The sequence below is a fragment of the Mobula birostris genome, chromosome 1, assembly GCF_030028105.1.
Source record: "Mobula birostris isolate sMobBir1 chromosome 1, sMobBir1.hap1, whole genome shotgun sequence".
In the NCBI taxonomy this organism is placed as follows: Eukaryota; Metazoa; Chordata; class Chondrichthyes; order Myliobatiformes; family Myliobatidae; genus Mobula; species Mobula birostris.
In genome coordinates this window covers 155314294-155340126 of record NC_092370.1, presented here as the reverse complement: position 1 = coordinate 155340126, position 25833 = coordinate 155314294, and the positions used below count along the sequence as shown (strand labels likewise).

Here is a 25833-nt window from a genome sequence, read left to right as displayed (position 1 = left end):
TCGACTGTACCTCTTCCTAGAGATGCTGCCTGGCCTGCTGTGTTCACCAGCAACTTTGATGTGTGTTGCTGGAAGAGTGGTCTAGTAGGTTTGCAGATGACGCAGAGGTTGGTGGTGGAAGGTTGTCATAGGCTACCATGCAATATAGACAGGATACAGAGCTGAGCAGGGAAGTGGTAGATGGAGCTCCAGATGGAAAATTCGCTTGTGAATACAGTTTGGAAGACTGAACTTGAAGGAGGAGTACATGACAAGATTCTTAGCTGTGTGGAGTGACAGAGGGATCTTGGGGTCCAAGGTGATAGATCGCTCTAATATGCTGTGTACATTGAAAGGTGGTTAAGAAAGCCTTTTGCTCGTTGGCCTTCGTTAGTTAGGGGATTGAGTTCAAGAAGCACAAGCTAATATTGCAGCTCTATAAAAGCCGGGCACTGCTGCCAGGGGCTGGTGGCAGAGTTGGGACATTTAAGAGATAGGCACATGGAAGTAGGTAAAATAGAGGGTTATGGGCTGTGTAGGACAGAAGGATTAGACTGATTGTGGAGTAGTTTGTAGAGGTAGGTGCAACATCATGGGCTGAAGGGCTTGTACTGTGCCCCACTGTTCTATGTTCTAGACTATTATACTGTGCTCTCAGCTGGCTTCACACTTTCCAGACATGAGCCGAACTGGAGCTCTGCTGCCTGTATCCTGACTTTTCACATTTAAGTGGAATGAGGCAAGCTTCAGCAGTAAAAACACAGGAGTTACTTGGTCGTGTTTCTGAACCTTGACACCAGTATGTCCTGGAAGTTACAAGGACAAGCTATACTAGTTTAGTAGCAATTATTTGACCAGATTCAGTTCTAATCCTAAAGATAGAATATCATTTAGCTAAGAGTGGTCAAATTATGCTTGCGTTCAGTCAGGATTTGAGACCAGAGCTGACTGGATTTTAATTTAGGCCAGGCATTTTTCAATTCTGCTGCGAGACATGTCAATGATTAATGGCCGCCGCTGCACACTTCAGTCCGTTGCCCTTCTTACCTCCACACCTTCATGCTGTCGTAGCAACATTTGTACACAATTCAAATCGTGACCCAGGTCGTCTGTGCCTAGTGTGCTGTCCTTCTCCTGGATCCAGGCCTTCAGGTCAGACACATCATAGTCGAACTGGTGAACTTGGTGTGCTGCTCTCAGATTCTGGAGAAAGGTGACATGGCCAGTTAGAACTGCAGCCCTGACCTTCCCACCCATCAGAGAGAGGTCCAAGACATGCCCCTCAGGAATATTATCACCACCTGCAACAAGCTGGACAAGAAGGGAGAGGCCACAGCTGACCTCAGCCTTAGTCCTGACTAACTTACCTACTTCTTCAATGACTTGTGTGGTTTCTTTCCTCGACTCCTATTTGCATTCAGAATCATCACCTCCCATTCCTACTTCGGGCAAGCCAGCTCTGAATCCAGACTTGCAATTCACCCCAAACCCCATGCATTTAATCTGGATTGACTTCCAAGAGGAACCTTGTCAAATACCTTACTAAGGTCCATGTAGGTAATGTCCACTGCCTTACCTTCTTCGAGCTCCTGTGTTGCTCCGCAAAAAAATTCATTCAGCTTGTAAGGCATGACCTACCATGCACAAGTCAAGCTCAGTGTCTCCATGCAGGCCATTTCTTTCCAAACACATATAAATCCTATTCCTAAGTATGGTCTCTAGTTGTTTCACTATCATGGGTGTGAGGCTCACTGGCCTGTGATTACCTGGATTATCCCTATTTTCCTTCTTGAAAAAAGGCACATATCATTTGCTACCCTCCAGTCCTCGAGGACCTTGCCTGTTGCTAGTGAGAATGCGAAGACCTTTGTCAAGGCCTCAGCAATATTCTCACTTGCTTCTTTCAATATTCTGGAATATGTGCCACCTGGCCCTGGGGACTTACCCACCTTAATACTTTTCAGGAGATCCAGCACTATGTCCCCCATTATCTCAAGATGCCTCAATGCACTAGTGTACTCCACTCCATCTTCACTGTCCTTCAAATCCTTCTCCTTAGTAACGCCTGAAACCGAGCACTCAGTATCTCATCCACTTCCTCTGACTCCAAGTACATATTATCTCCTTTACCCCTGAATGGGCCTACCCGTTCCTTAATTATCTGTTTTTTCTTAATGTAACTGTAAAATGTCTTGGAATTCTTCCTGATCCTGCTCACTTAGGACATTTCCTGGTTCCACTAATAGCCTGCTTGAAAAGTTTCTGGGTATCTTGATACGCCACAAGGGTCAAGACTGATTTCAGCTTCCTAAAACCTGCGTATGCTTCATTTTTCTTCACCTAAAACCTGCGTATGCTTCATTTTTCTTCCTGATTCTTGGGTCATCTGAGCTTCTCCCACCTTACCATCATGGTCTTTTCTCCTCACTGGAACATGCTGGTCCTGAACTCAGATCAGCTGGTCTCTACACAACTCCCACAAAAGGCAATTACAGACTAAACAGGAATTGCTCGACTGCCGTGGCTGGGCCTTCACAAGTGAAGATTGGGGTAGCATAAGTGGCAATAGTCCTTCATGCCCAGGTGTGCTGAATGCCTTTAGCAGGTTTTGATCGGGAGACACACTCACACAGACCACCACTGCATGATCCTGTAATTTCAGTCACTGAGGCCTGTCTTGTAAAGACACACTCACCCACAAGGGTAATGGACAGAGGCACATACTCAGGCACATTCACTCACCCAGGGCGGACAGACGCACACAGCCTCACACTACCACAGGGATTGTAAAGAGACACACACACAGAGCACCTCACCTCTGCCCGATTCCTGACCGCTTGCTGTAGGTTGTCCCATTGTTGATTAATCTGATTGGCCTGATCCATCACCTGCTCCATGAAGCTGTGGGCCTGCCTCTTGAGCGATTTGACCAGCTCGTGGAAAGCAGATATTTTATTCTGGCCCAGGCTGCTCAGCTCTTGCTCCAAATGCTCAAACTTCTTCTGCAGTATCTGAGAAAGGGAGAAACACCAAGAAGTCGGACAGCTCAGACGCTGCTCTCTGCTGCCAGACTTCTATCTGCAGCTCAGATGCCCTGCCCCAGTCTGTCCGAGAGCTCACCTCGGAGAAGGCAGATCACGGATGTCAGCAGCAGAAATCACCCCGTCAGACCTTCATGCAGAGAACCTCATCATTTGTTAAAGTTGAACTGCGGGGAGCAAGAGGCTCCACGATTTGTGTGCTCTATTCGGACCTTCAATAACCCTCATTCGTACTGAATGCTCCCTACATCCCCGAACTCTGCCCAGTCTTGTCTGTAGAGGCCGTTCTGTGCAAGAAGCCTGCGCCACCCAGTATACTCATCTGATAAATTCTCCTACTAACCCGTAGGTCTTTGCAACGTGGGAGGGAGTTGTAAGTCCCAGAGGAAACCCTCGCGGTCACTGTGAGAATGTACAAACTCCTTACAGTCAGTGGTGGGACTGAACCCAGGTCTCTAAAGGGGTTGGACAGGCTAGATGCAGGAAGATTGTTCCCGATGTTGGGGAAATCCAGAACAAGGGGTCACAGTTTGAGGATAAAGAGGAAGCCTTTTAGGACCGAGATTAGGAAAAACTTCTTCACACAGAGAGTGGTGAATCTGTGGAATTCTCTGCCACAGGAAACAGTTGAGGCCAGTTCATTGGCTATACTTAAGAGGGAGTTAGATATGGCCCTTGTGGCTACGGGGGTCAGGGGGTATGGAGGGAAGGCTGGGGCGGGGTTCTGAGTTGGATGATCAGCCATGATGCCTGGGTGCAGGCTCGAAGGGCCGAATGGCCTACTCCTGCACCTATTTTTTTCTATGTTTCTGATGCTGGAATAGTGTTAGACTGACTGCACCACCCCCTCCAAAACTTCGGTCTTTGTATCTCAGCTCTCCCGCACATGTTTATCTTTGAACTTCCTACCTAGTCCTGCATCACTCCCCCACAGCCCCGTAACCCCGCTAGCCTCCATCCTTGAATCAGCATCTCCACCTCACTCTTTCCCCTGGCATCCAGATGCAGTGTCCTGCCCCTAATCTACACCCATCTCCTTCCCCTACGTCCATGTCTGCTGCACCACACTCCACACCCCAGCCCTGAGCCTCTACCGCAGTCCAGTGCCCAGTGCCCAGCGCCTAACCACTGCCCCCGCTTGGCCTCACCCCTCTGTTCTGCAGTAGCATCTGCCCAGATCATGTCCATTGTCACCCAGAGCCCAGGGGTCATGGAGGTACTGTGTCATTCTGTAGAGGAGGTGAGAATGATGCAGTACCAATGTAAATATTAACCCTCACATGAATCAGGCTGCAGGGTTTGAAAATGCTCCAATTCTTACCTCCACATCTTCCAGATCCTGGCCATAATCGTCTGAGTCTGCCAGGCGTTGCTTGCTGGAGAGCCATGTGGCTATTTCCTGCACCTCCTGTTCAAACTGATAGAGCTGGTACCGGTGCAAAAGCCTCTTCCGAAGTTTTCCTGCCAAAAGCAGGAGTGTCTCATACGCACTCTCCACGTCCTGGAGCCGTTTCATTATGGCTTGTCTGCAGGCGAACGAGAATATTTCCAATACCAGCTGGTGAACCTCACCATCCCGTACACTGCAGGAAGCACTGCACTGCACGCTGCAGTGTTCCCCGTTACACTACAGAACCCACTGCACGCTGCAGTGCACCCCGTTACACTACAGAACCCACTGCACGCTGCAGTGCACCCCGTTACACTACAGAACCCACTGCACGCTGCGGTGTTCCCCGTTACACTACAGAACCCACTGCACGCTGCGGCGTTCCCCGTTACACTACAGAACCCACTGCATGCTGCAGTGTTCCCCGTTACACTACAGAACCCACTGCACGCTGCAGTGTTCCCCGTTACACTACAGAACCCACTGCACGCTGCAGTGTTCCCCATTACACTACAGAACCCACTGCACGCTGCAGTGTTCCCCGTTACACTACAGAACCCCACTGCACGCTGCAGTGTTCCCCGTTACACTACAGAACCCCACTGCACGCTGCAGTGTTCCCCGTTACACTACAGAACCCACTGCACGCTGCGGTGTTCCCCGTTACACTACAGAACCCACTGCACGCTGCGGTGTTCCCCGTTACACTACAGAACCCACTGCACGCTGCGGTGTTCCCCGTTACACTACAGAACCCACTGCACGCTGCGGTGTTCCCCGTTACACTACAGAACCCACTGCACGCTGCAGTGTTCCCCATTACACTACAGAACCCACTGCACGTTGCGGCGTTCCCCGTTACACTACAGAACCCACTGCACGCTGCAGTGCACCCCGTTACACTACAGAACCCACTGCATGCTGCAGTGTTCCTCGTTACACTACAGAACCCACTGCACGCTGCAGTGCACCCCGTTACACTACAGAACCCACTGCATGCTGCAGTGTTCCCCGTTACACTACAGAACCCACTGCACGCTGCAGTGTTCCCCGTTACACTACAGAACCCACTGCACGCTGCGGCGTTCCCCGTTACACTACAGAACCCCACTGCACGCTGCGGCGTTCCCCGTTACACTACAGAACCCCACTGCACGCTGCGGCGTTCCCCGTTACACTACAGAACCCACTGCACGCTGCGGCGTTCCCCGTTACACTACAGAACCCACTGCACGCTGCGGCGTTCCCCGTTACACTACAGAACCCACTGCACGCTGCGGCGTTCCCCATTACACTGCAGAACCCCACTGCACGTTGCGGCGCTCCCCGTTACACTGCAGAACCCCACTGCACACTGCGGCGCTCCCCGTTACACTACACAACCCCACTGCACACTGCGGCGCTCCCCGTTACACTACACAACCCCACTGCACACTGTGGCGCTTCCCGTTACACTGCAGAACGTGTTCCCTGTTACACTACAGAACGTGTTCCCCGTTACACTACAGAACCGCACTGCACACTGTGGCGCTCCCCGTTACACTACAGAACCCCACTGCACACTGTGGTGTTCCCTGTTACACTACAGAACCCCACTGCACACTGTGGCGTTCCCCGTTACACTGCAGAACCCCACTGCACGCTGCAGCGCTCCCCATTACACTACAGAACGTGTTCCCTGTTACACTACAGAACGTGTTCCCTGTTACACTACAGAACGTGTTCCCCGTTACACTACAGAACACCACTGCACACTGTGGCGCTCCCTGTTACACTGCAGAACCCCACTGCACGTTGAGGTGCTCCCCGTTACACTGCAGAACGCCACTGCACACTGCGGCGTTCCCCGTTACACTGCAGAACCCCACTGCACACTGCGGCGCTCCCCGTTACACTACAGAACCCCACTGCACACTGTGGCGCTCCCCGTTACACTACAGAACCCCACTGCATGCTGTGGCGCTCCCCGTTACACTGCAGAACGTGTTCCCTGTTACACTACAGAACGTGTTCCCCATGACACTACAGAACCGTACTGCACGCTGTGGCGCTCCCCGTTACACTACAGAACCCACTGCACGCTGCGGTGTTCCCCGTTACACTACAGAACCCACTGCACGCTGCGGCGTTCCCCATTACACTGCAGAACCCCACTGCACGTTGCGGCGCTCCCCGTTACACTGCAGAACCCCACTGCACACTGCGGCGCTCCCCGTTACACTACAGAACCCCACTGCACACTGTGGCGCTTCCCGTTACACTGCAGAACGTGTTCCCTGTTACACTACAGAACGTGTTCCCCGATACACTACAGAACCGCACTGCACACTGTGACGCTCCCCGTTACACTACAGAACCCCACTGCACACTGTGGCGTTCCCCGTTACACTACAGAACCCCACTGCACACTGTGGCGTTCCCCGTTACACTGCAGAACCCCACTGCACGCTGCAGCGCTCCCCATTACACTACAGAACGTGTTCCCTGTTACACTACAGAACGTGTTCCCCGTTACACTACAGAACCCCACTGCACACTGTGGCGCTCCCTGTTACACTGCAGAACCCCACTGCACGTTGAGGCGCTCCCCGTTACACTGCAGAACGCCACTGCACACTGCGGCGTTCCCCGTTACACTGCAGAACCCCACTGCACACTGCGGCGCTCCCCGTTACACTACAGAACCCCACTGCACACTGTGGCGCTCCCCGTTACACTACAGAACCCCACTGCATGCTGTGGCGCTCCCCGTTACACTGCAGAACGTGTTCCCTGTTACACTACAGAACGTGTTCCCCATGACACTACAGAACCGCACTGCACGCTGTGGCGCTCCCCGTTACACTACAGAACCCCACTGCACACTGCGGCGCTCCCTGTTACACTACAGAACCCCACTGCACACTGCGGCGCTCCCCGTTACACTACAGAACCCCACTGCACACTGTGGCGCTCCCCGTTACACTACAGAACCCCACTGCATGCTGTGGCGCTCCCCGTTACACTGCAGAACGTATTCCCTGTTACACTACAGAACGTGTTCCCCATGACACTACAGAACCGCACTGCACGCTGCGGCGCTCCCCGTTACACTACAGAACGTGTTCCCCATTGCACTACAGAACCGCACTGCACGCTACGGCGCTCCCCGTTACACTGCAGAACATGTTCCCCATGACACTACAGAACCGCACTGCACGCTGCGGCGCTCCCCGTTACACTGCAGAACATGTTCCCCATGACACTACAGAACCGCACTGCACGCTGCGGCGCTCCCCGTTACACTGCAGAACGTGTTCCCTGTGACACTACAGAACCCCACTGCACACTGTGGCGCTCCCCGTTACACTACAGAACCCCATTGCACGTTGCGGCACTCCCCGTTACACTACAGAACCCCACTGCACGCTGTGGCGCTCCCCGTTACACTGCAGAACGTGTTCCCTGTTACACTACAGAACGTGTTCCCCGTTACACTACAGAACCGCACTGCACGCTGCGGCGCTCCCCGTTACACTACAGAACGTGTTCCTCATTGCACTACAGAACCGCACTGCATGCTGCGGCGCTCCCCGTTACACTGCAGAACGTGTTCCCCATGACACCACAGAACCGCACTGCACGCTGCGGCGCTCCCTGTTACACTACAGAACCCCACTGCACGTTGCAGCACTCCCCGTTACACTACAGAACCCCACTGCACACTGCGGCGCTCCCCGTTACACTACAGAACCCCACTGCACACTGCGGCGCTCCCCGTTACACTACAGAACCCCACTGCACGCTGTGGCGCTTCCCATTACACTACAGAACCCCACTGCACACTGCGGCGCTCCCCGTTACACTACAGAACCCCACTGCACGCTGTGGCGCTCCCCGTTACACTGCAGAATGTGTTCACTGTTACACTACAGAACGTGTTCCCCGTTACACTACAGAACCCCACTGCACGCTGCGGCGCTCCCCGTTACACTGCAGAACGTGTCCCCCGTTACACTGCAGAACCCCACTGCACGCTGCAGCGTTCCCCGTTACACTGCAGAACCCCAGTGCACACTGCGGCGCTCCCCGTTACACTACAGAACCCCATTGCACGTTGCGGCACTCCCCGTTACACTACAGAACCCCACTGCATGCTGTGGCGCTCCCCGTTACACTGCAGAACGTGTTCCCTGTTACACTACAGAACATGTTCCCCATGACACTACAGAACCGCACTGCACACTGCGGCGCTCCCCGTTACACTACAGAACGTGTTCCCCATTGCACTACAGAACCGCACTGCACGCTGCGGCGCTCCCCGTTACACTGCAGAACATGTTCCCCATGACACTACAGAACCGCACTGCACGCTGCGGCACTCCCCGTTACACTGCAGAACATGTTCCCCATGACACTACAGAACCGCACTGCACGCTGTGGCGCTCCCCGTTACACTGCAGAACGTGTTCCCTGTGACACTACAGAACCCCACTGCACACTGTGGCGCTCCCCGTTACACTACAGAACCCCATTGCACATTGCGGCGCTCCCCGTTACACTACAGAACCCCACTGCACACTGTGGCGCTCCCCGTTACACTGCAGAACGTGTTCCCTGTTACACTACAGAACGTGTTCCCCGTTACACTACAGAACCCCACTGCACACTGTGGCGCTCCCCGTTACACTACAGAACCCCACTGCACGCTGTGGCGCTCCCCATTACACTGCGGAACGTTTTCCCTGTTACACTACAGAACGTGTTCCCCGTGACACTACAGAACCGCACTGCACGCTGCGGCGCTCCCCGTTACACTACAGAACGTGTTCCTCATTGCACTACAGAACCGCACTGCATGCTGCGGCGCTCCCCGTTACACTGCAGAACGTGTTCCCCATGACACCACAGAACCGCACTGCACGCTGCGGCGCTCCCTGTTACACTACAGAACCCCACTGCACGTTGCGGCACTCCCCGTTACACTACAGAACCCCACTGCACACTGCGGCGCTCCCCGTTACACTACAGAACCCCACTGCACACTGCGGCGCTCCCCGTTACACTACAGAACCCCACTGCACACTGTGGCGCTCCCCGTTACACTACAGAACCCCACTGCACACTGGGACGCTCCCCGTTACACTACAGAACCCCACTGCACACTGCAGCGCTCCCCGTTACACTACAGAACCCCACTGCACACTGCGGCGCTCCCCGTTACACTACAGAACCCCACTGCATGCTGTGGTGCTCCCCGTTACACTGCAGAATGTGTTCACTGTTACACTACAGAACGTGTTCCCCGTTACACTACAGAACCCCACTGCACGCTGTGGCGCTTCCCATTACACTGCAGAACGTGTTCCCTGTTACACTACAGAACGTGTTCCCCGTGACACTACAGAACCGCACTGCACGCTGCGGCGCTCCCCGTTACACTACAGAACGTGTTCCTCATTGCACTACAGAACCGCACTGCATGCTGCGGCGCTCCCCGTTACACTGCAGAACGTGTTCCCCATGACACCACAGAACCGCACTGCATGCTGCGGCGCTCCCTGTTACACTACAGAACCCCACTGCACGTTGCGGCACTCCCCGTTACACTACAGAACCCCACTGCACACTGCGGCGCTCCCCGTTACACTACAGAACCCCACTGCACACTGCGGCGCTCCCCGTTACACTACAGAACCCCACTGCACACTGTGGCGCTCCCCGTTACACTACAGAACCCCACTGCACACTGGGACGCTCCCCGTTACACTACAGAACCCCACTGCACACTGCGGCGCTCCCCGTTACACTACAGAACCCCACTGCACGCTGTGGCGCTGCCCGTTACACTGCAGAATGTGTTCACTGTTACACTACAGAACGTGTTCCCCGTTACACTACAGAACCCCACTGCATGCTGCGGCGCTCCCCGTTACACTGCAGAACGTGTCCCCCGTTACACTGCAGAACCCCACTGCACGCTGCGGCGCTCCCCGTTACACTACAGAACATGTTCCCTGTTACACTACAGAACGTGTTCCCCGTTACACTACAGAACCCACTGCACGCTGCGGCGCTCCCCGTCACACTACAGAACCCCACTGCACACTGCGGCGCTCCCCGTTACACTGCAGAACCCCACTGCATGCTGCAGTGTTCCCCGTCACACTACAGAACCGCACTGCACGCTGCAGTGTTCCCCGTTACACTACAGAACCTCACTGCACGCTGCGGCGCTCCCCGTTACACTACAAAATGTGTTCCCTGTGACACTACAGAACATGTTCCCTGTTACACTACAGAACCCACTGCACATTGCGGTGCTCCCCGTCACACTACAGAACCGATCTTTCCTATTCTCTTTACTTCCCCTGCAGAGCAGTGGTAAAAGGCCTGATTAAAGTTTTGTTTTGTTTAGGGCAGCTTGATGGAGTGGCGATTGGCACAACACTACTACACAACAGCAGCCTGGGTTCAATTCCCACCGCCGGCTGACAGGAGTTTGAACGTTCTCCCTGTGATCGCGAGGGTTTCTTCGGGGAGCTCCCGTTTCCTCCCACGTTCCAAAGACGTACAGGTTAGTCACATGGGTGTAACTGGGTAGTGTGAGCTCGTTGGGTCACAAAAGGCTGTTACTGTGCTGATCTTGAAACAAGTAATATAAATAGCTGAGACAAAGGAGACCACGGATACTGAAGAAACTCTGAGAGTCGAGCAGCATCTTTTGGGGGGGGGAAGGAATTGTGTTCAGATGGAGGTGGGGATAACAGAGAGATGATAACTGCAATGAGCTGAATGAAGGGACTACACCTTCAAATCCTTGGATCTAGTCGAGACTATACTGTATCTGGGGTGAGGCACAGGGAATACAATGGATCAGAAGGATAGAGATGGATAGCTCCCACATGATCCGAAGATGGTTTGCTATGTTTTGGGCTCCTCTTGCTTGCTGTGGCTGGGGGGTAAATAGCTGTAGGGTCCTACCTGTCAGGATGGTTCATGCTGGTCAGATTATTCCCCATTTCCTTCAGTTTGAACATTATGGATTTGTAGCTGACCAGGTCCACGTCTATATTTTCCAGCTTCTTCAGCAGCATCTGAGTAGTGGTCTCGTCCTTCCCGTAGTCTGTGCTCTCCAGCTGTGGTCTCTTCTCCTCCATCCATAACTCAGCCTCCAGCAGCTGTGGTGGGCAGAGAACACCGAGAATGTATACCCATCGCCCAAACATTGGCCTGCAGGCAGAGCTATCTACTTTCCCCATGGCTCTGATCACCGTTCACTTCCCCCGTGACTGTTACCACACTCCAAATGAGGCCTAACCAAATGTTTTATGCAACTGAAACATTATTTCCCGATGTTTATGCTCAAACACTCTGACCTTCCCTTCACTTGACCGGGTATTGATTATAAAACTTGAGGAGTCATGTTGCAGTTGGAAAAACTTTGATTAGGCCACATTCGGAGTTTTGCATACAGTTCTGGTTGCTCCATTACAGGAAGGAAGTTGAGGCTTTGGAGAGGGTTGCAGGAGAGGTTCACCAGGATGTTACCTCCATTAGAGTGTTTTAATATCAGGAAAGGTTGGACAAACTTAACTTGTTTTCTCTGGAGCATCGGAGGGGTGATCTAATAACAGCTGATGAAATTATGAGAGGAGTAGATAGGGTAGATTGTCTTTTTTCCCAGGGTGTCCCAGAGATAACTACCTTAGTTTTAAGGTGAGAAGGGGAAATTTTAAAGGAGATTTAGGAGGCAAGTATTTCAGTCAGAGAGTTGTAGAGAGCTGGAATGCACTGCCAGTGGAGGCAGTGAAAGTAGATATAATAGTAATATTTCAGGCACATTTAGAACAGTCAAAAGTAGAGGAAATCAGACTGCAAGTGGACTGCCATCGTGACTTGCACAGACATTGTTGGCTAAGGGGCACATTCCTGTAATATTCTATCAAGGAAACTCGGAGTTTGGCAGTGTGTGGGTCAGATCCATATCTGGCTGAGGGTACGCGCAAACCCAACAACTAGTACAAGCTGATTGAGGACATATCCTTCAAATGCTTGGAACAGGTCAACATTGTGTCTGGAGTGGGAAGTGACAGTGAGGCACAAGGAACTCAGTAGATCAGAAGGGCAGAAATGGGCCATTTCCATCATCATTGCTGACGAGCTGATTGGATCACCGATGTCACATGTTCACAACCTGATGCCATGTCAGTGGATAGTGGCAAGATTACTCAGCTGATTATTGTTTGTCATGGCCATTGATATCAATTTGTTTGTCTGGAGAGAGCAGGAGTGTGTTTCTCTCTGACATGTGAACACTCACCTCAGAGAGGAAGAGTTGTGCTGCATACGCCTCATTCAGCAACTTGCTCCTCTTCTCTGCTTCCTCTTTCAGTGTCTCCACAGCATCCTTCAACTCCCACAGCCTCTTTGAAATCTCTCGCGAGGCAAAATGCCCGCTCTTTGCAAGATTCTGTCCTGTTTCCAGCACGTCGTTGATCAGGGAGTCATGGCAGCTGATCTCACTCTGCAGAGCCTAGTTAGCAGAGGAGATTCCAACAAAGCTGTTACTTCTTAAACAAGAAATTAGTAAGTGAACAACTCCACCCAAACAGAAGAATCATGTCATTCACATTCTCAGGTATCCTAAAGCTCTACAAAGTAAATAACTTATATCTGACCTAAAGCCACTGCTCAAAGGTTGCTAAGCACAGCAGGCAAACTATGGACATTGCACTGAGGAATATGGCAGGATAATCTGCTTTAATCATGTTAGTTAGATGCTAGCAAACTTGGAAGGCACTGAGCTTAAATATTATAAGTCCACAAGACTATAAGACCATAAGAAATAGAAGTAGAAGTAGGCCATTTGGCTCATCGAGTTTGCTCTGCTACTTCATCATGGTTGATCTATTTCCCTCTCAGCACCAGTCTCCTGCCTTCTCCCCATATCCCTTCATATCTTGACTAATCAAGAATCTATCAACCTCTGCCTTAAATATACCCAATGACTTGGGCTCCACAGCCCCTTTGGCAATGAATGCCACAGATTCATCACTCTCTGACTAAAGAAATCCCTCCTCATCTCCATTCTAAATCCTTCTACTCTGAGGCTGTGCCCTCTGATCCTAGACTCCTCCACCGTAGTAAACATCCACTCTATTTATGCCTATGGATTACATAAGAAAGGCAAGAGGAGTGAGGAGTTACAGATTTTTAAGCTTCAACAGAACACCAGCACAAGCAGCATCCAACATCGGGACACTGCCAGCCGGGTCACGCTCTGTTCTCAGGACTCACACCGCCAGCTTCAGGATCAGTTACTGCCTCTCAATCATCAGGGTCTTGAACCAAAAGGAGTAACTTCATTCAACTTCATTTAACCCACCAAAGAGATAAATACCAGAGGTGAGGTGAGAGTGAGTAGCATTTGACGGAGTATGGCATCAAGGTGTCCTCACTAAAATAGAGTCCATGGGAATTAGGGGAAAACCCTCTGCTAGTTGGAATCATACTTGACACAAAGAAAGGTGGTTTTGGTGGTTGGAGGTCAATCATCTCATCCTCAGGACATCACTGCAGGAGTTCCTCAGGGAAGCGTCCTAGGACCAACCATCTTCAGCTGCTTCTTCAATGACCTTCCTTCTGTCATAAGTTCAGAAATGGGGATGTTCGCAGATGACTGCACAATGTTCTGCACCATTTGTGACTTCTCAGATAGTGAAGCAGTTCATTCCCAAATGCAGCAGGTCCTGGACAATATCCAGGCTTGGGCTGACAATTGGCAAGTAACATTTCAGCCACACAAGTGTCAAGCACTGACCATCTCCAACAAGAGAGGCTCTAACCATCGTCCCTTGACATTCAGTGGCATCACCGTCACTGAATCCCCTACAATCAACATCCTGGGGGTTACCATTGACAGGAAACAGAACTGGTCTAGCCATATAAACACCATGGCTACCAGACCAGACCAAAGGCTAGGAATCCTGTGGTGTGTAACTCACCTCCTGACTCCCCAAAGCCTGTCCACCATCTACAAGGCTCAGGTCAGGAGTGTAATGGAATACTCGCCACTCACCTGGATGAGTGCAGCTCCATCAACATGCAAGAAGCTTGACACCATCCAGTACAAGGCAGCTCACTCAATTGGTACCCCTTCCACAAGCATCAAAACGACCCACCATCAATGAACAGTTGCAGCAGTGTGCACTATCTACAAGGTGCACTGCAACAACACACCAAAGTTCCTAAGGCAGCACCTTCCAGACCCACGACCACTGCCATCTAGAAGGACAAGTACAGCAGATACCTGGGAACATCACCACTTGGAAATCCACCTCCAAGTCACTCAGCATCCTGACTTGGAAACATATCGCATTCCTTCATTTTGTCACTGGGTCAAAATCATGGAATCCCCTCCCTAACTGTTAGTGTACCTGCACCTCAGGGGCTGCAGCCCTTCAAGAAGGCAGCTCATCACCACCTTCTGAAGGACAACTAGGGATGGGTAATAAATGCCCGCTTAGCTGCTGACGCCCACGTCCCGTGAATGAATAAGCAAAAAAACTGTTCTCACAATATATGGACTCACTTTTAAGGACTCTTCATTGCATGTTCTCGATATTTATTGCTTATTTATTTATTATTACTATTTCTTATTTTTGTATTTGCACAGTTTGTTGTCTTTTGCATACTGATTGAACACCTAAGTTGGTGTGGTCTTCCATTTTGGTCTTTCCATTCCTATTATGGTTATTATTCTATCATGGATTTATTGAGTATGCCCACAAGAAAATGAATCTCAGGGTACTTTATGGTGACATATATGAACTTTGATAATAAATCTACCTTGAACTTTGAAGTTGTATAGGCTATTATACAATAACTCTTGGTGCCAGCATGGAGTTATATAGCACAAAAACAGGTGCTTCTGACCAACTTGTCCATGTCAGCCAAATACTGAGCTGAGCTCATCCCAATTGCTCTGTTTCTAAACTTGCATGGGTGGTTTAGAGACTAAACCTGTCAGGTAACGTAACTCAATACATAAAATGTATGTAATTCACAACCGCCAACATTGAGTTGGAATTTCACTTTAAGACGCTGGTCTGACATAACTATGTAAGGCTTTTTAGCACACATTGTGTTCAGGATTTTGGTGTTCAATAAATGAGTTGTGATGGCTTTTCTGAAACATAAAACGTCTCCGCCGTTAAATTGTGAAAACTTACAAACTTTACCTACCCGTATATCTCCATAATGCATTTTAAATGTTGTAATAGTGCTGTTTCTACAGTTTGCCTTTGGAATTTATTCCATATACCCATCAACTTCCATGTGGAACACATATCCCTCAGGCCCCTTTTAAATGTTTCCCCTATCCCCTAAGACATTTGCTCTCCACTTTTTGAATCTATCTACTTCCAGTGTTAGAAACCTACAGTATGTCCCCTAGTATTAGAAACATACAGTATGTCCCCTAGTATTAGAAACATACAGTATGTCCCTAGTGTTAGAAACCTACAGTATGTCCCTAGTGTTAGAAACCTACAGTATGTCCCCGGTGTTAGAAACCAACAGTATGTCATCGGTGTTAGAAACCTACAGTATGTCCCTGGTGTTAGAAACCTACAGTATGTCCCCTAGTGTTAGAAACCTACAGTATGTCCCCGGTATTAGAAACCTACAGTATGTCCCTGGTGTTAGAAACCTACAGTATGTCCCCTAGTGTTAGAAATCTACAGTATGTCCCTAATGTTAGAAACCTACAGTATGTCCCTAGTGTTAGAAACCTACAGTATGCCCCCAGTGTTAGAAACCTACAGTATGTCCCTAGTGTTAGAAACATCCAGTATGTCCCTGGTGTTAGAAACCTACAGTATGTCCCCTAGTGTTAGAAACCTACAGTATGTCCCTAGTGTTAGAAACCTACAGTATGTCCCTAGTGTTAGAAACATATAGTATGTCCCCTAGTGTTAGAAACCTACAGTACGTCCCCTAGTGTTAGAAACCTACAGTATGTCCCCTAGTGTTAGAAACCTACAGTACGTCCCCTAGTGTTAGAAACCTACAGTATGTCCCTGGTGTTAGAAACATACAGTATGTCCCCTAGTGTTAGAAACCTACAGTATGTCCCTGGTGTTAGAAACCTACAGTATGTCCCCGTTGTTAGAAACCTGCAGTATGTCCCCTAGTGTTAGAAACATACAGTATGTCCCTAGTGTTAGAAACCTACAGTATGTCCCCAGTGTTAGAAACCTACGGGATGTCCCTAGTGTTAGAAACCTACAGTATGTCCCTGGTGTTACAAACATACAGTATGTCCCCTAGTGTTAGAAACCTACAGTATGTCCCCTAGTGTTAGAAACCTGCAGTATGTTCCTAGTGTTAGAAACATACAGTATGTCCCTAGTGTTAGAAACATACAGTATGTCCCTAGTGTTAGAAACCTACAGTATGTCCCTGGTGTTAGAAACCTACAGAATGCCCCCTGTGTTAGAAACCTACAGTTTGCCCCCTAGTGTTAGGAACCTACAGTATGTCCCTAGTGTTAGAAACATAGTGTTAGAAACATACAGTATGACCCCGGTATTAGAAACCTACAGTATGTCCCCAGTGTTTAGAAAGCTACAGTATGTCCCCTAGTGTTAGAAACATACAGTATGTCCCTAGTGTTAGAAACCTAAAGTATGCCCCCAGTGTTAGAAACCTACAGTATGTCCCCTAGTGTTAGAAACATACAGTATGTCCCTAGTGTTAGAAACCTACAGTATGTCCCCAGTGTAAGAAACCTACAGTATGTCCCCGTTGTTAGAAACCTACAGTATGTCCCTAGTGTTAGAAACCTACGGGATGTCCCTAGTGTTAGAAATGTACAGTATGTCCCCTAGTGTTAGAAATCTACATTATCTCCCTAGTGTTAGAAACCTACAGTATGTCCCTAGTGTTAGAAACATACAGTATGTCCCCTAGTGTTAGAAACCTACAGTATGTCCCCTAGCATTAGAAACCTACAGTATGTCCCCTAGTGTTAGAAACCTACAGTACGTCCCCTAGTGTTAGAAACCTGCAGTATGTTCCTAGTGTTAGAAACATACAGTATGTCCCTAGTGTTAGAAACCTGCAGTACGTCCCCTAGTGTTAGAAACCTGCAGTATGTTCCTAGTGTTAGAAACATACAGTATGTCCCCTAGTGTTAGAAACATACAGTATGTCCCCTAGTGTTAGAAACATACAGTATGTCCCTAGTGTTAGAAACCTACAGTATGTCCCTGGTGTTAGAAACCTACAGAATGCCCCCTGTGTTAGAAACCTACAGTATGTCCCTAGTGTTAGAAACATAGTGTTAGAAACATACAGTATGACCCCGGTGTTAGAAACCTACAGTATGTCCCCAGTGTTTAGAAAGCTACAGTATGTCCCCTAGTGTTAGGAACATACAGTATGTCCCTGGTGTTAGAAACCTACAGTATGTCCCCAGTGTTAGAAACCTACAGAATGCCCCCTGTGTTAGAAACCTACAGTTTGCCCCCTAGTGTTAGAAACCTACAGTATGTCCCTAGTGTTAGAAACATAGCGTTAGAAACATACAGTATGACCCCGGTGTTAGAAACCTACAGTATGTCCCCAGTGTTTAGAGAGCTACAGTATGTCCCCTAGTGTTAGAAACATACAGTATGTCCCTGGTGTTAGAAACCTACAGTACGTCCCCAGTGTTAGAAACCTACAGTTTGCCCCCTAGTGTTAGAAACCTACAGTATGTCCCTAGTGTTAGAAACATAGCATTAGAAACATACAGTATGACCCCGGTGTTAGAAACCTACAGTATGTCCCCAGTGTTAGAAACCTACAGAATGCCCCCTGTGTTAGAAACCTACAGTTTGCCCCCTAGTGTTAGAAACCTACAGTATGTCCCTAGTGTTAGAAACATAGCGTTAGAAACATACAGTATGACCCCGGTGTTAGAAACCTACAGTATGTCCCCAGTGTTTAGAAAGCTACAGTATGTCCCCTAGTGTTAGAAACATACAGTATGTCCCTGGTGTTAGAAACCTACAGTACGTCCCCAGTGTTAGAAACCTACAGTTTGCCCCCTAGTGTTAGAAACCTACAGTATGTCCCTAGTGTTAGAAACATAGCATTAGAAACATACAGTATGACCCCGGTGTTAGAAACCTACAGTATGTCCCCAGTGTTTAGAAAGCTACAGTATGTCCCCTAGTGTTAGAAACATACAGTATGTCCCTAGTGTTAGAAAACTAAAGTATGCCCCCAGTGTTAGAAACCTACAGTATGTCCCTAGTGTTAGAAACCTACAGTATGTCCCCTAGTGTTAGAAACATACAGTATGTCCCTAGTGTAAGAAACCTACAGTATGTCCCCATTGTTAGAAACCTACAGTATGTCCCTAGTGTTAGAAACCTACGGGATGTCCCTAGTGTTAGAAATGTACAGTATGTCCCCTAGTGTTAGAAATCTACATTATCTCCCTAGTGTTAGAAACCTACAATATGTCCCTAGTGTTAGAAACATACAGTATGTCCCCAGTGTTAGAAACCTACAGTATGTCCCCTAGTGTTAGAAACCTACAGTATGTCCCCTAGCGTTAGAAACCTACAGTATGTCCCCTAGCGTTAGAAACATATAGTATGTCCCCTAGTGTTAGAAACATACAGTATGTCCCCTAGTGTTAGAAACATACAGTATGTCCCCTGGTGTTAGAAACCTACAGTTTCTAACTGGTGTTAGAAACCTACAGTATGCCCCCTGTGTTAGAAACCTACAGTATGTCCCCTAGTGTTAGAAATCTACATTATCTCCCTAGTGTTAGAAACCTACAGTATGCCCCCAGTGTTAGAAACCTACAGTATGTCACCTAGTGTTGGAAACATATAGTACGTCCCCTAGTGTTAGAAACCTACAGTACGTCCCCTAGTGTTAGAAACCTGCAGTATGTTCCTAGTGTTAGAAACATACAGTATGTCCCTAGTGTTAGAAACATACAGTATGTCCCCTAGTGTTAGAAACCTACAGTATGTCCCTGGTGTTAGAAACCTACAAAATGCCCCCTGTGTTAGAAACCTACAGTTTGCCCCCTAGTGTTAGAAACCTACAGTATGTCCCTAGTGTTAGAAACATAGTGTTAGAAACATACAGTATGACCCCGGTGTTAGAAACCTACAGTATGTCCCCAGTGTTTAGAAAGCTACAGTATGTCCCCTAGTGTTAGAAACATACAGTATGTCCCTGGTGTTAGAAACCTACAGTATGTCCCCAGTGTTAGAAACCTACAGAATGCCCCCTGTGTTAGAAACCTACAGTTTGCCCCCTAGTGTTAGAAACATACAGTATGACCCCAGTGTTAGAAACCTACAGTATGTCCCCAGTGTTTAGAAAGCTACAGTATGTCCCCTAGTGTTAGAAACATACAGTATGTCCCTAGTGTTAGAAACCTAAAGTATGCCCCCAGTGTTAGAAACATACAGTATGTCCCCTAGTGTTAGAAACATACAGTATGTCCCTAGTGTAAGAAACCTACAGTATGTCCCCGGTGTTAGAAACCTACAGTATGTTCCTCGTGTTAGAAACTTACAGTATGTCCCTGGTGTTAGAAACCTACAGTATGTCCCCTAGTGTTAGAAACCTACAGTATGTCCCTAGTGTTAGAAACATACAGTATGTCCCCTAGTGTTAGAAACCTACAGTATGTCCCCAGTGTTTAGAAAGCTGCAGTATGTCCCCTAGTGTTAGAAACATGCAGTATGTCCCTAGTGTTAGAAACCTAAAGTATGCCCCCAGTGTTAGAAACCTACAGTATGTCCCTAGTGTTAGAAACCTACAGTATGTCCCCTAGTGTTAGAAACCTACAGTATGTCCCTAGTGTTAGAAACCTACAGTATGTCCCCGGTGTAAGAAACCTACAGTATGTCCCCGTTGTTAGAAACCTACAGTATGTCCCTAGTGTTAGAAACCTACGGGATGTCCCTAGTGTTAGAAACGTACAGTATGTCCCCTAGTGTTAGAAATGTAAAGTATGCCTCTATCATTAGAAGCTCAGAGAAGGCAGTGTTTGCTAAACTGCTTAACTGCAGATTAGAATGAATGAAATAGGAAGCTTCAAATTAGCCGCTTTCAATACAACAGAAGCCACATTTATAGTACAATATGTTCCTTCTGAATCAGTTTACTAGGACAGGACATTGCTTCTGAACTTGTGGTAGTTCTTATTTCCGACAAACTCACCTGATGCTTCTTCTGCAAGTTCTGTACAGCGTTCAGAGATTGTCCCATCTCCTTGGCTGAAGCCAGTTGGAGCTTCTCCTGAACCCAGGCCAGCTCAGCGTCAAGGTCCCGGAAGAACTGATAAAGCAGCATGCTTGCCTCCAACCTCTTGCGCCTTTCCTTGATCGGATCACCGAGTGCCCGATACCTGAGCAAAAGGAAATGGCAAAATCCCACTGACACACCCGTATAACAATTAACCTACTGATGTGAATGCCTTTAGAATGTGGCAGGAAGTTGAAGCACTTGGAGGAAACACACACAGTCACTGTGAGAAGGCTTAACCTCCTTGCAGGCAGCAGTGGAATTGACACTGTAATAACGTTACACTAAGCCCTGTGTTACCACGCTACCCCATGTCTGACAAAGGAAATGCAAGAATTCCTGCTCGGTATAGTCCCACACGTGAGTGAGGCTGTGACACAGGGTACCGCTGATAACAAATAGGCTTCAGAGCTGAAGCTGTACGACGATTAAAAGGTGAAGTTGGACAAAGAAAGTAGACAATTCTATTCCCCAAGGGTCAGTGCTGACCAATTCTTTCAAAGTAAACATAAATAATTTAGATATGAGTGCATAATGTAGAATTTCAGAATTGAAAGATAACATTAGACTGTAGGATGTTGTGGAGAAAGGGGACCTTCAGCCCAATTTATTCATGCCAGCCAGGAGCCCTCCTGAGCTAGTCCCACATGCCTGCACTGGTCCCATTTCCTTCAAACCTTTCCTATCCATGTACAGTACCTGTCCAAGTGTCCTCTAAACACTGCCTCTACCCCTTCCTCTGTCATCTCACCTACTTCTTCCTCTGTGTGAAAAACCACTTCAAATTTCCCCCCTCTTCCCTTAAACCTGTGCCCTCTAGACTTAGACTCCTTGACTCTTGGAAAATGTTGTCTTATCAAAGCCCCTCATGGTTTTGTAAACCTCTAAACGGTTACCATTCAGCCTCCTTTGCTTGAGGGAGAAAGGTTTCTTCTTGGAATGTAATTGTGGTAACCGAGTCACTGGCAGTGAGGAGACCAGCAACAGTCTGCTTGAGTCAAAGTGCTGATCTCCAGAGGTGAAGTGGGAGAGACTGCCCTGGGCATCGAGGCACTATTTGACCTAGAGTAGTATCGGGGATCCCTGGTAAACTTGAGATTAATGGAGATCGGGATGAAAACACTCTGATGGTTGTGGTCATACCTCACACAAAGAAAGCCGGTTTTGGTTGATAAAGGTTATTCTTCCAGTCTCGGGCATCTCCACAGGAACTGTGTCCTCGATCCAGCCATCTACAGCTGATTCCTTCCTTCCATCATAAGGTCAGAAATGAAGGTGCTTGCTCATGATTTCACAAAGATCCGTTCTGTTTGTAACTTTGTAACCCATGTCTACATGCAGCAAGACCTGGATACCATCCAGCATTAACTGTAAAGTGGTCAGTACCATTTGTACCACTAAACTGCTATCTCCAACAAGGAGAAGATTAACCGTCCAGCACTGATGTTGAAAGACATTTGATGTTAATACCTTCAGCACCCTGCTCCAACAAGGTTTGATCAGAAACTCAATTGGACCAGACATAAATACTGTGATTGCAAGAAAATGAGAGAGGCTGGAATCTCATCTCCTGATTCTCCAGACCCTGTCACCTATCCATAAAGCGTGTCAGGAGTGTGATGGAACGGTCCCCACATGCCTGCATGAGTTCAGCTCCAGCAGTTCTGAAGGAGACCAACAGCCATCAGAACAAAACGGCCAGCTTCATTGGTATCCTCCACCTTCCGATCCCTACACCATATACACCCAGTGTATACCATCTGCAGGTTGTTATAGTCGGGAGTGGTAATGGGGACAAGCTCCCACTGCCAATTAATTGCTCTCATTGGCGTGTGCCTGAATAGTCCCTGACAACCAAGTCCGGCTCCAGGCCTTCACATGTGGCTTAGATACTAAGCTCGGTGGAACTGTTTCTACCAACAGCAGTCGGGGCAAAAGCAGGTTACTGGGGCCTTAAAACTAGTCGCTTCGGGCAGATGGGTCTTGTCAGCCGTGGTTGGCAGCTCACCCAGGGGAAGGAAAACTCTGATCTCAAACCTCTGCTGCCTTGCAGCTATACCCATCGTGAGGAAACTTCGGGAGTGAAGCCCAAGGGAACAATCTGCAGCTGGAGTCCCGAAGGCAGCCCCACATCGAGTTCAACAATGACTGGCAACCCCTGCGATATTGCTGATACCAAACTCTGCCCTTTCTTTGGGTTAATCAGATGCATGGAGAGGGGGAGTTTGCTACACAGGCATCAGCTTGCTCTCCATATCGTACTGGCTTGTGTACCTAGACAGCTAGGACTCAATATCCATGGCCACCTCTGACTGGCGGAGGCCCTCACTCCCTCATACCATCTACAAAATGCGCTACTCGTACCTAGGTCTGCCCGGTGTTGGCGTGGTGCCATCCACACTGGACTTCGAGGTGAGTGGTTCTGGATTTGAATCCAGCTGCCCCCTTACATGCCTTCCATTCGTGCTGGGTTTAATGTCCAGCTAGCAAGTCGGCCTCGTTAAAAAACAGACAAATGCTGAAGAAAAGGCACGAGGCACGGAGAGGAACAACTACAACAATTTCTAGAAAGCAGTAGGATGGAATATTCTCCACTCGTCTGGACAAGCTCAAGTCCAACAACAGTCTAGAGGTTCAAATGCATCGAGAAAAGCAGCAGATTCCCTGATTAGTACACCAACAGTCACCCTCAGCATTAACTCCCTCTTTGTGTGTACTGTCTACAAAATACAGCACGTTATTAACAGTATATATTAACAGTCACCCTCAGCACTAACTCCCTACTGTCCACAAAATATAGTATGTTATTAACAGTATGTACTAACAGTCACCCTCAGCATTAACTCCCGACTGTCTACAAAATACAGCACATTATTAACAGTATGTACTAATAGTCACCCTCAGCTTTAACTCCCGACTGTCTACAAAATACAGCATGTTACTACTTAAAGGTTATACTCAAGGAGTTTCAGCATCCTCAGCCTTTACCACCATGATGAACAACACAGATGCAGTAGGTGCCTGCAGATTCCCTTCCAGTCATACTCCACCCGACTTGGAAATAAGTCACTGTTCCTTCATCGTTGTTGTCTAAACCCTGGAACTCACTCCTCCGCAGTACCTTGCTCAGAAAGACTGAAGTCATTCAAGAAGAGAGCTTATCACCACCTTCTCAAGGGAAATTAGCGATGGGCAAAAAATAGTCATGCTTGGCAAATGGTCTCTGGACTTGTATGAATGCCTCACCTTGAACTGCTGCCCATGTCTGCTGTATTGATCCTATCTAGAACACACGTATCCCTGTGGGAGGTTAAACCTTTGTCGAGTGATAGAGCAAAGCAATATGGAAATAGACTCTTCAGCCCAGCTTTCCATGCAGACCAGAATGCCCATCTAGGCTAGTCCCATTTGCCCAAACCCCTCTAATCTCTCCTCTCCATGTAACTATCCAAAAGGCTTTTAAGTCTTTTTAGTGTCCTGATGAAGGGTCTCAGCCTGAAACGTCGACTGATTTGCTCTTTTCCACAGATGCAGCCTGGCCTGCCGAGTTCCTCCTGCATTTTGTGTGTGTTGCTTTGGATTTCCAGCATCTGCAGATTTTCTCTTGTCTTTTAAGTGTTGTTTTTGTACCTGCCTCAACTGCTTGCTCTGGCAACCCTCTCCACATGTACACCACTCTCTGCTTGAAGAAGCTGCCCCTCAGGTCCGATACAAATCTCTCCCTTCTCACCTTAAACCTACGCCGTGTTGTTTTAAAATTCCTTTCCTTGGGAAAAAGACCGCACATATTCACCTTATCTATGATTTTTAATGTCAAGAAGACTCAAACAAGAAGTACTGTACAGTATTGCGGTTACTCCTTCCAGCATAGTTACATGCCAATCGACCCGAGTGGTGCTGACAACATAACTTTGGCCTTGTGTTCTGAACACCACAGACTCAATCAGTAACAATACAATCAAGCCATTCTTGGTGAAACACTGAAAGGGCATTCTGTGCTCGGATTGCTTATGCACCTTTTACCAAATTCAAAGCAGAGCATGGAATTCGTAACAGAAACATGGGGAGACAATACTGAGGATATTGAGGAACATAGGAAGTGCAGGATACCAGGGAGAATGGAGAATTGAAAAGGGAGCCACATCTTGTACTCAAAGAGTGCTTTTAACATAGTTGATATCCCAAGGACAAATATTGATCAAGAGGAAAGAAATTAGTTGTAGTGAAGCACAAGGTTAGGCTGGAATACAAGATGATCCACCGGCATCCTGTAAATATTTCAGCACTAATTCCTTTCCCTTGGCTGTCTCTAACGTTTCAACCAGTACCTCTACTTTACTGATGTCCTGAACCTTCACGTTTGGGTTCAATGCTGACAATCTCTCAACTTACCTCTGGAGTACAAGATCAATTCTGTCACGAATTTCCTCAGCTAGGAAGTGTTTTTTGCAAACAAACTCTTCAGATTGGTCGAGAAGCCCCTGCATCCTTTCCACATAGTTGTTGATATCTTCCTCCAGGTCTTGCTGTTTGTTGAGAAGGTTCCTCATGGAGACCAAGTCTGTGCCATGGGCTGGATGATCCAGCTGTTTCTCCACTTCACTGAGCCACCCCTCCACATCCTCAATGCTCCGCTGTAAGTTCAGGGCCTCCACAACGAAAGAGAAGGAGCCATTAATAATTGACCTCTAGGAACACCCTACTCAGCAGTGGCACGTACAGGCACCTGCTTCCCATGAACACTTTCCCACCTAATGTGCACAATCTCTTGGCCACATCAGACTTGGTCCCTTCCCACCAGTAGGACAGATCCTGACAATGTTTCCCCCCCACCCCCCGGACAAGGGCTCTTAATTTTCTATGTGTCATATTGACTTTAGAGACCAGAACAGGATGAACAGCCTGGGATTGCTGTGCTCAGCACAGCCCTTGGGGTTACTCAGTTCCCAATGATGCAGCTCGAGGCCACATATGACTGGTTGCCTCAAAGGCTTTGCTTGGTGGTGCGAAAGTTTCCCGTACCTCTGGTTATGGATGGCTTCAGGCAAATGTTGAAGTAGAACTGCCTGGGCCTGCTCATTCAAAGCACACTTCACTGGTTGATATGGTAATCTT

At 48.5% G+C, this 25833-nt stretch overlaps 1 protein-coding gene across 1 annotated transcript in view; it reads right to left on the bottom strand.

Moving 5' to 3' along the window:
• Window positions 1-25833, bottom strand: part of sptbn5 (spectrin, beta, non-erythrocytic 5) — a 279715-nt gene that overhangs the window by 37549 nt on the left and 216333 nt on the right. The window contains exons 53-59 of the mRNA XM_072264468.1: window positions 25111-25367; window positions 20635-20821; window positions 12713-12925; window positions 11374-11570; window positions 4342-4546; window positions 2796-2990; window positions 1027-1182 (exon numbers count right to left, since the gene is read on the bottom strand). Coding sequence (XP_072120569.1) covers window positions 1027-1182; window positions 2796-2990; window positions 4342-4546; window positions 11374-11570; window positions 12713-12925; window positions 20635-20821; window positions 25111-25367 — 1410 coding nt within the window. The remainder of the gene's footprint in view (window positions 1-1026; window positions 1183-2795; window positions 2991-4341; window positions 4547-11373; window positions 11571-12712; window positions 12926-20634; window positions 20822-25110; window positions 25368-25833) is intronic.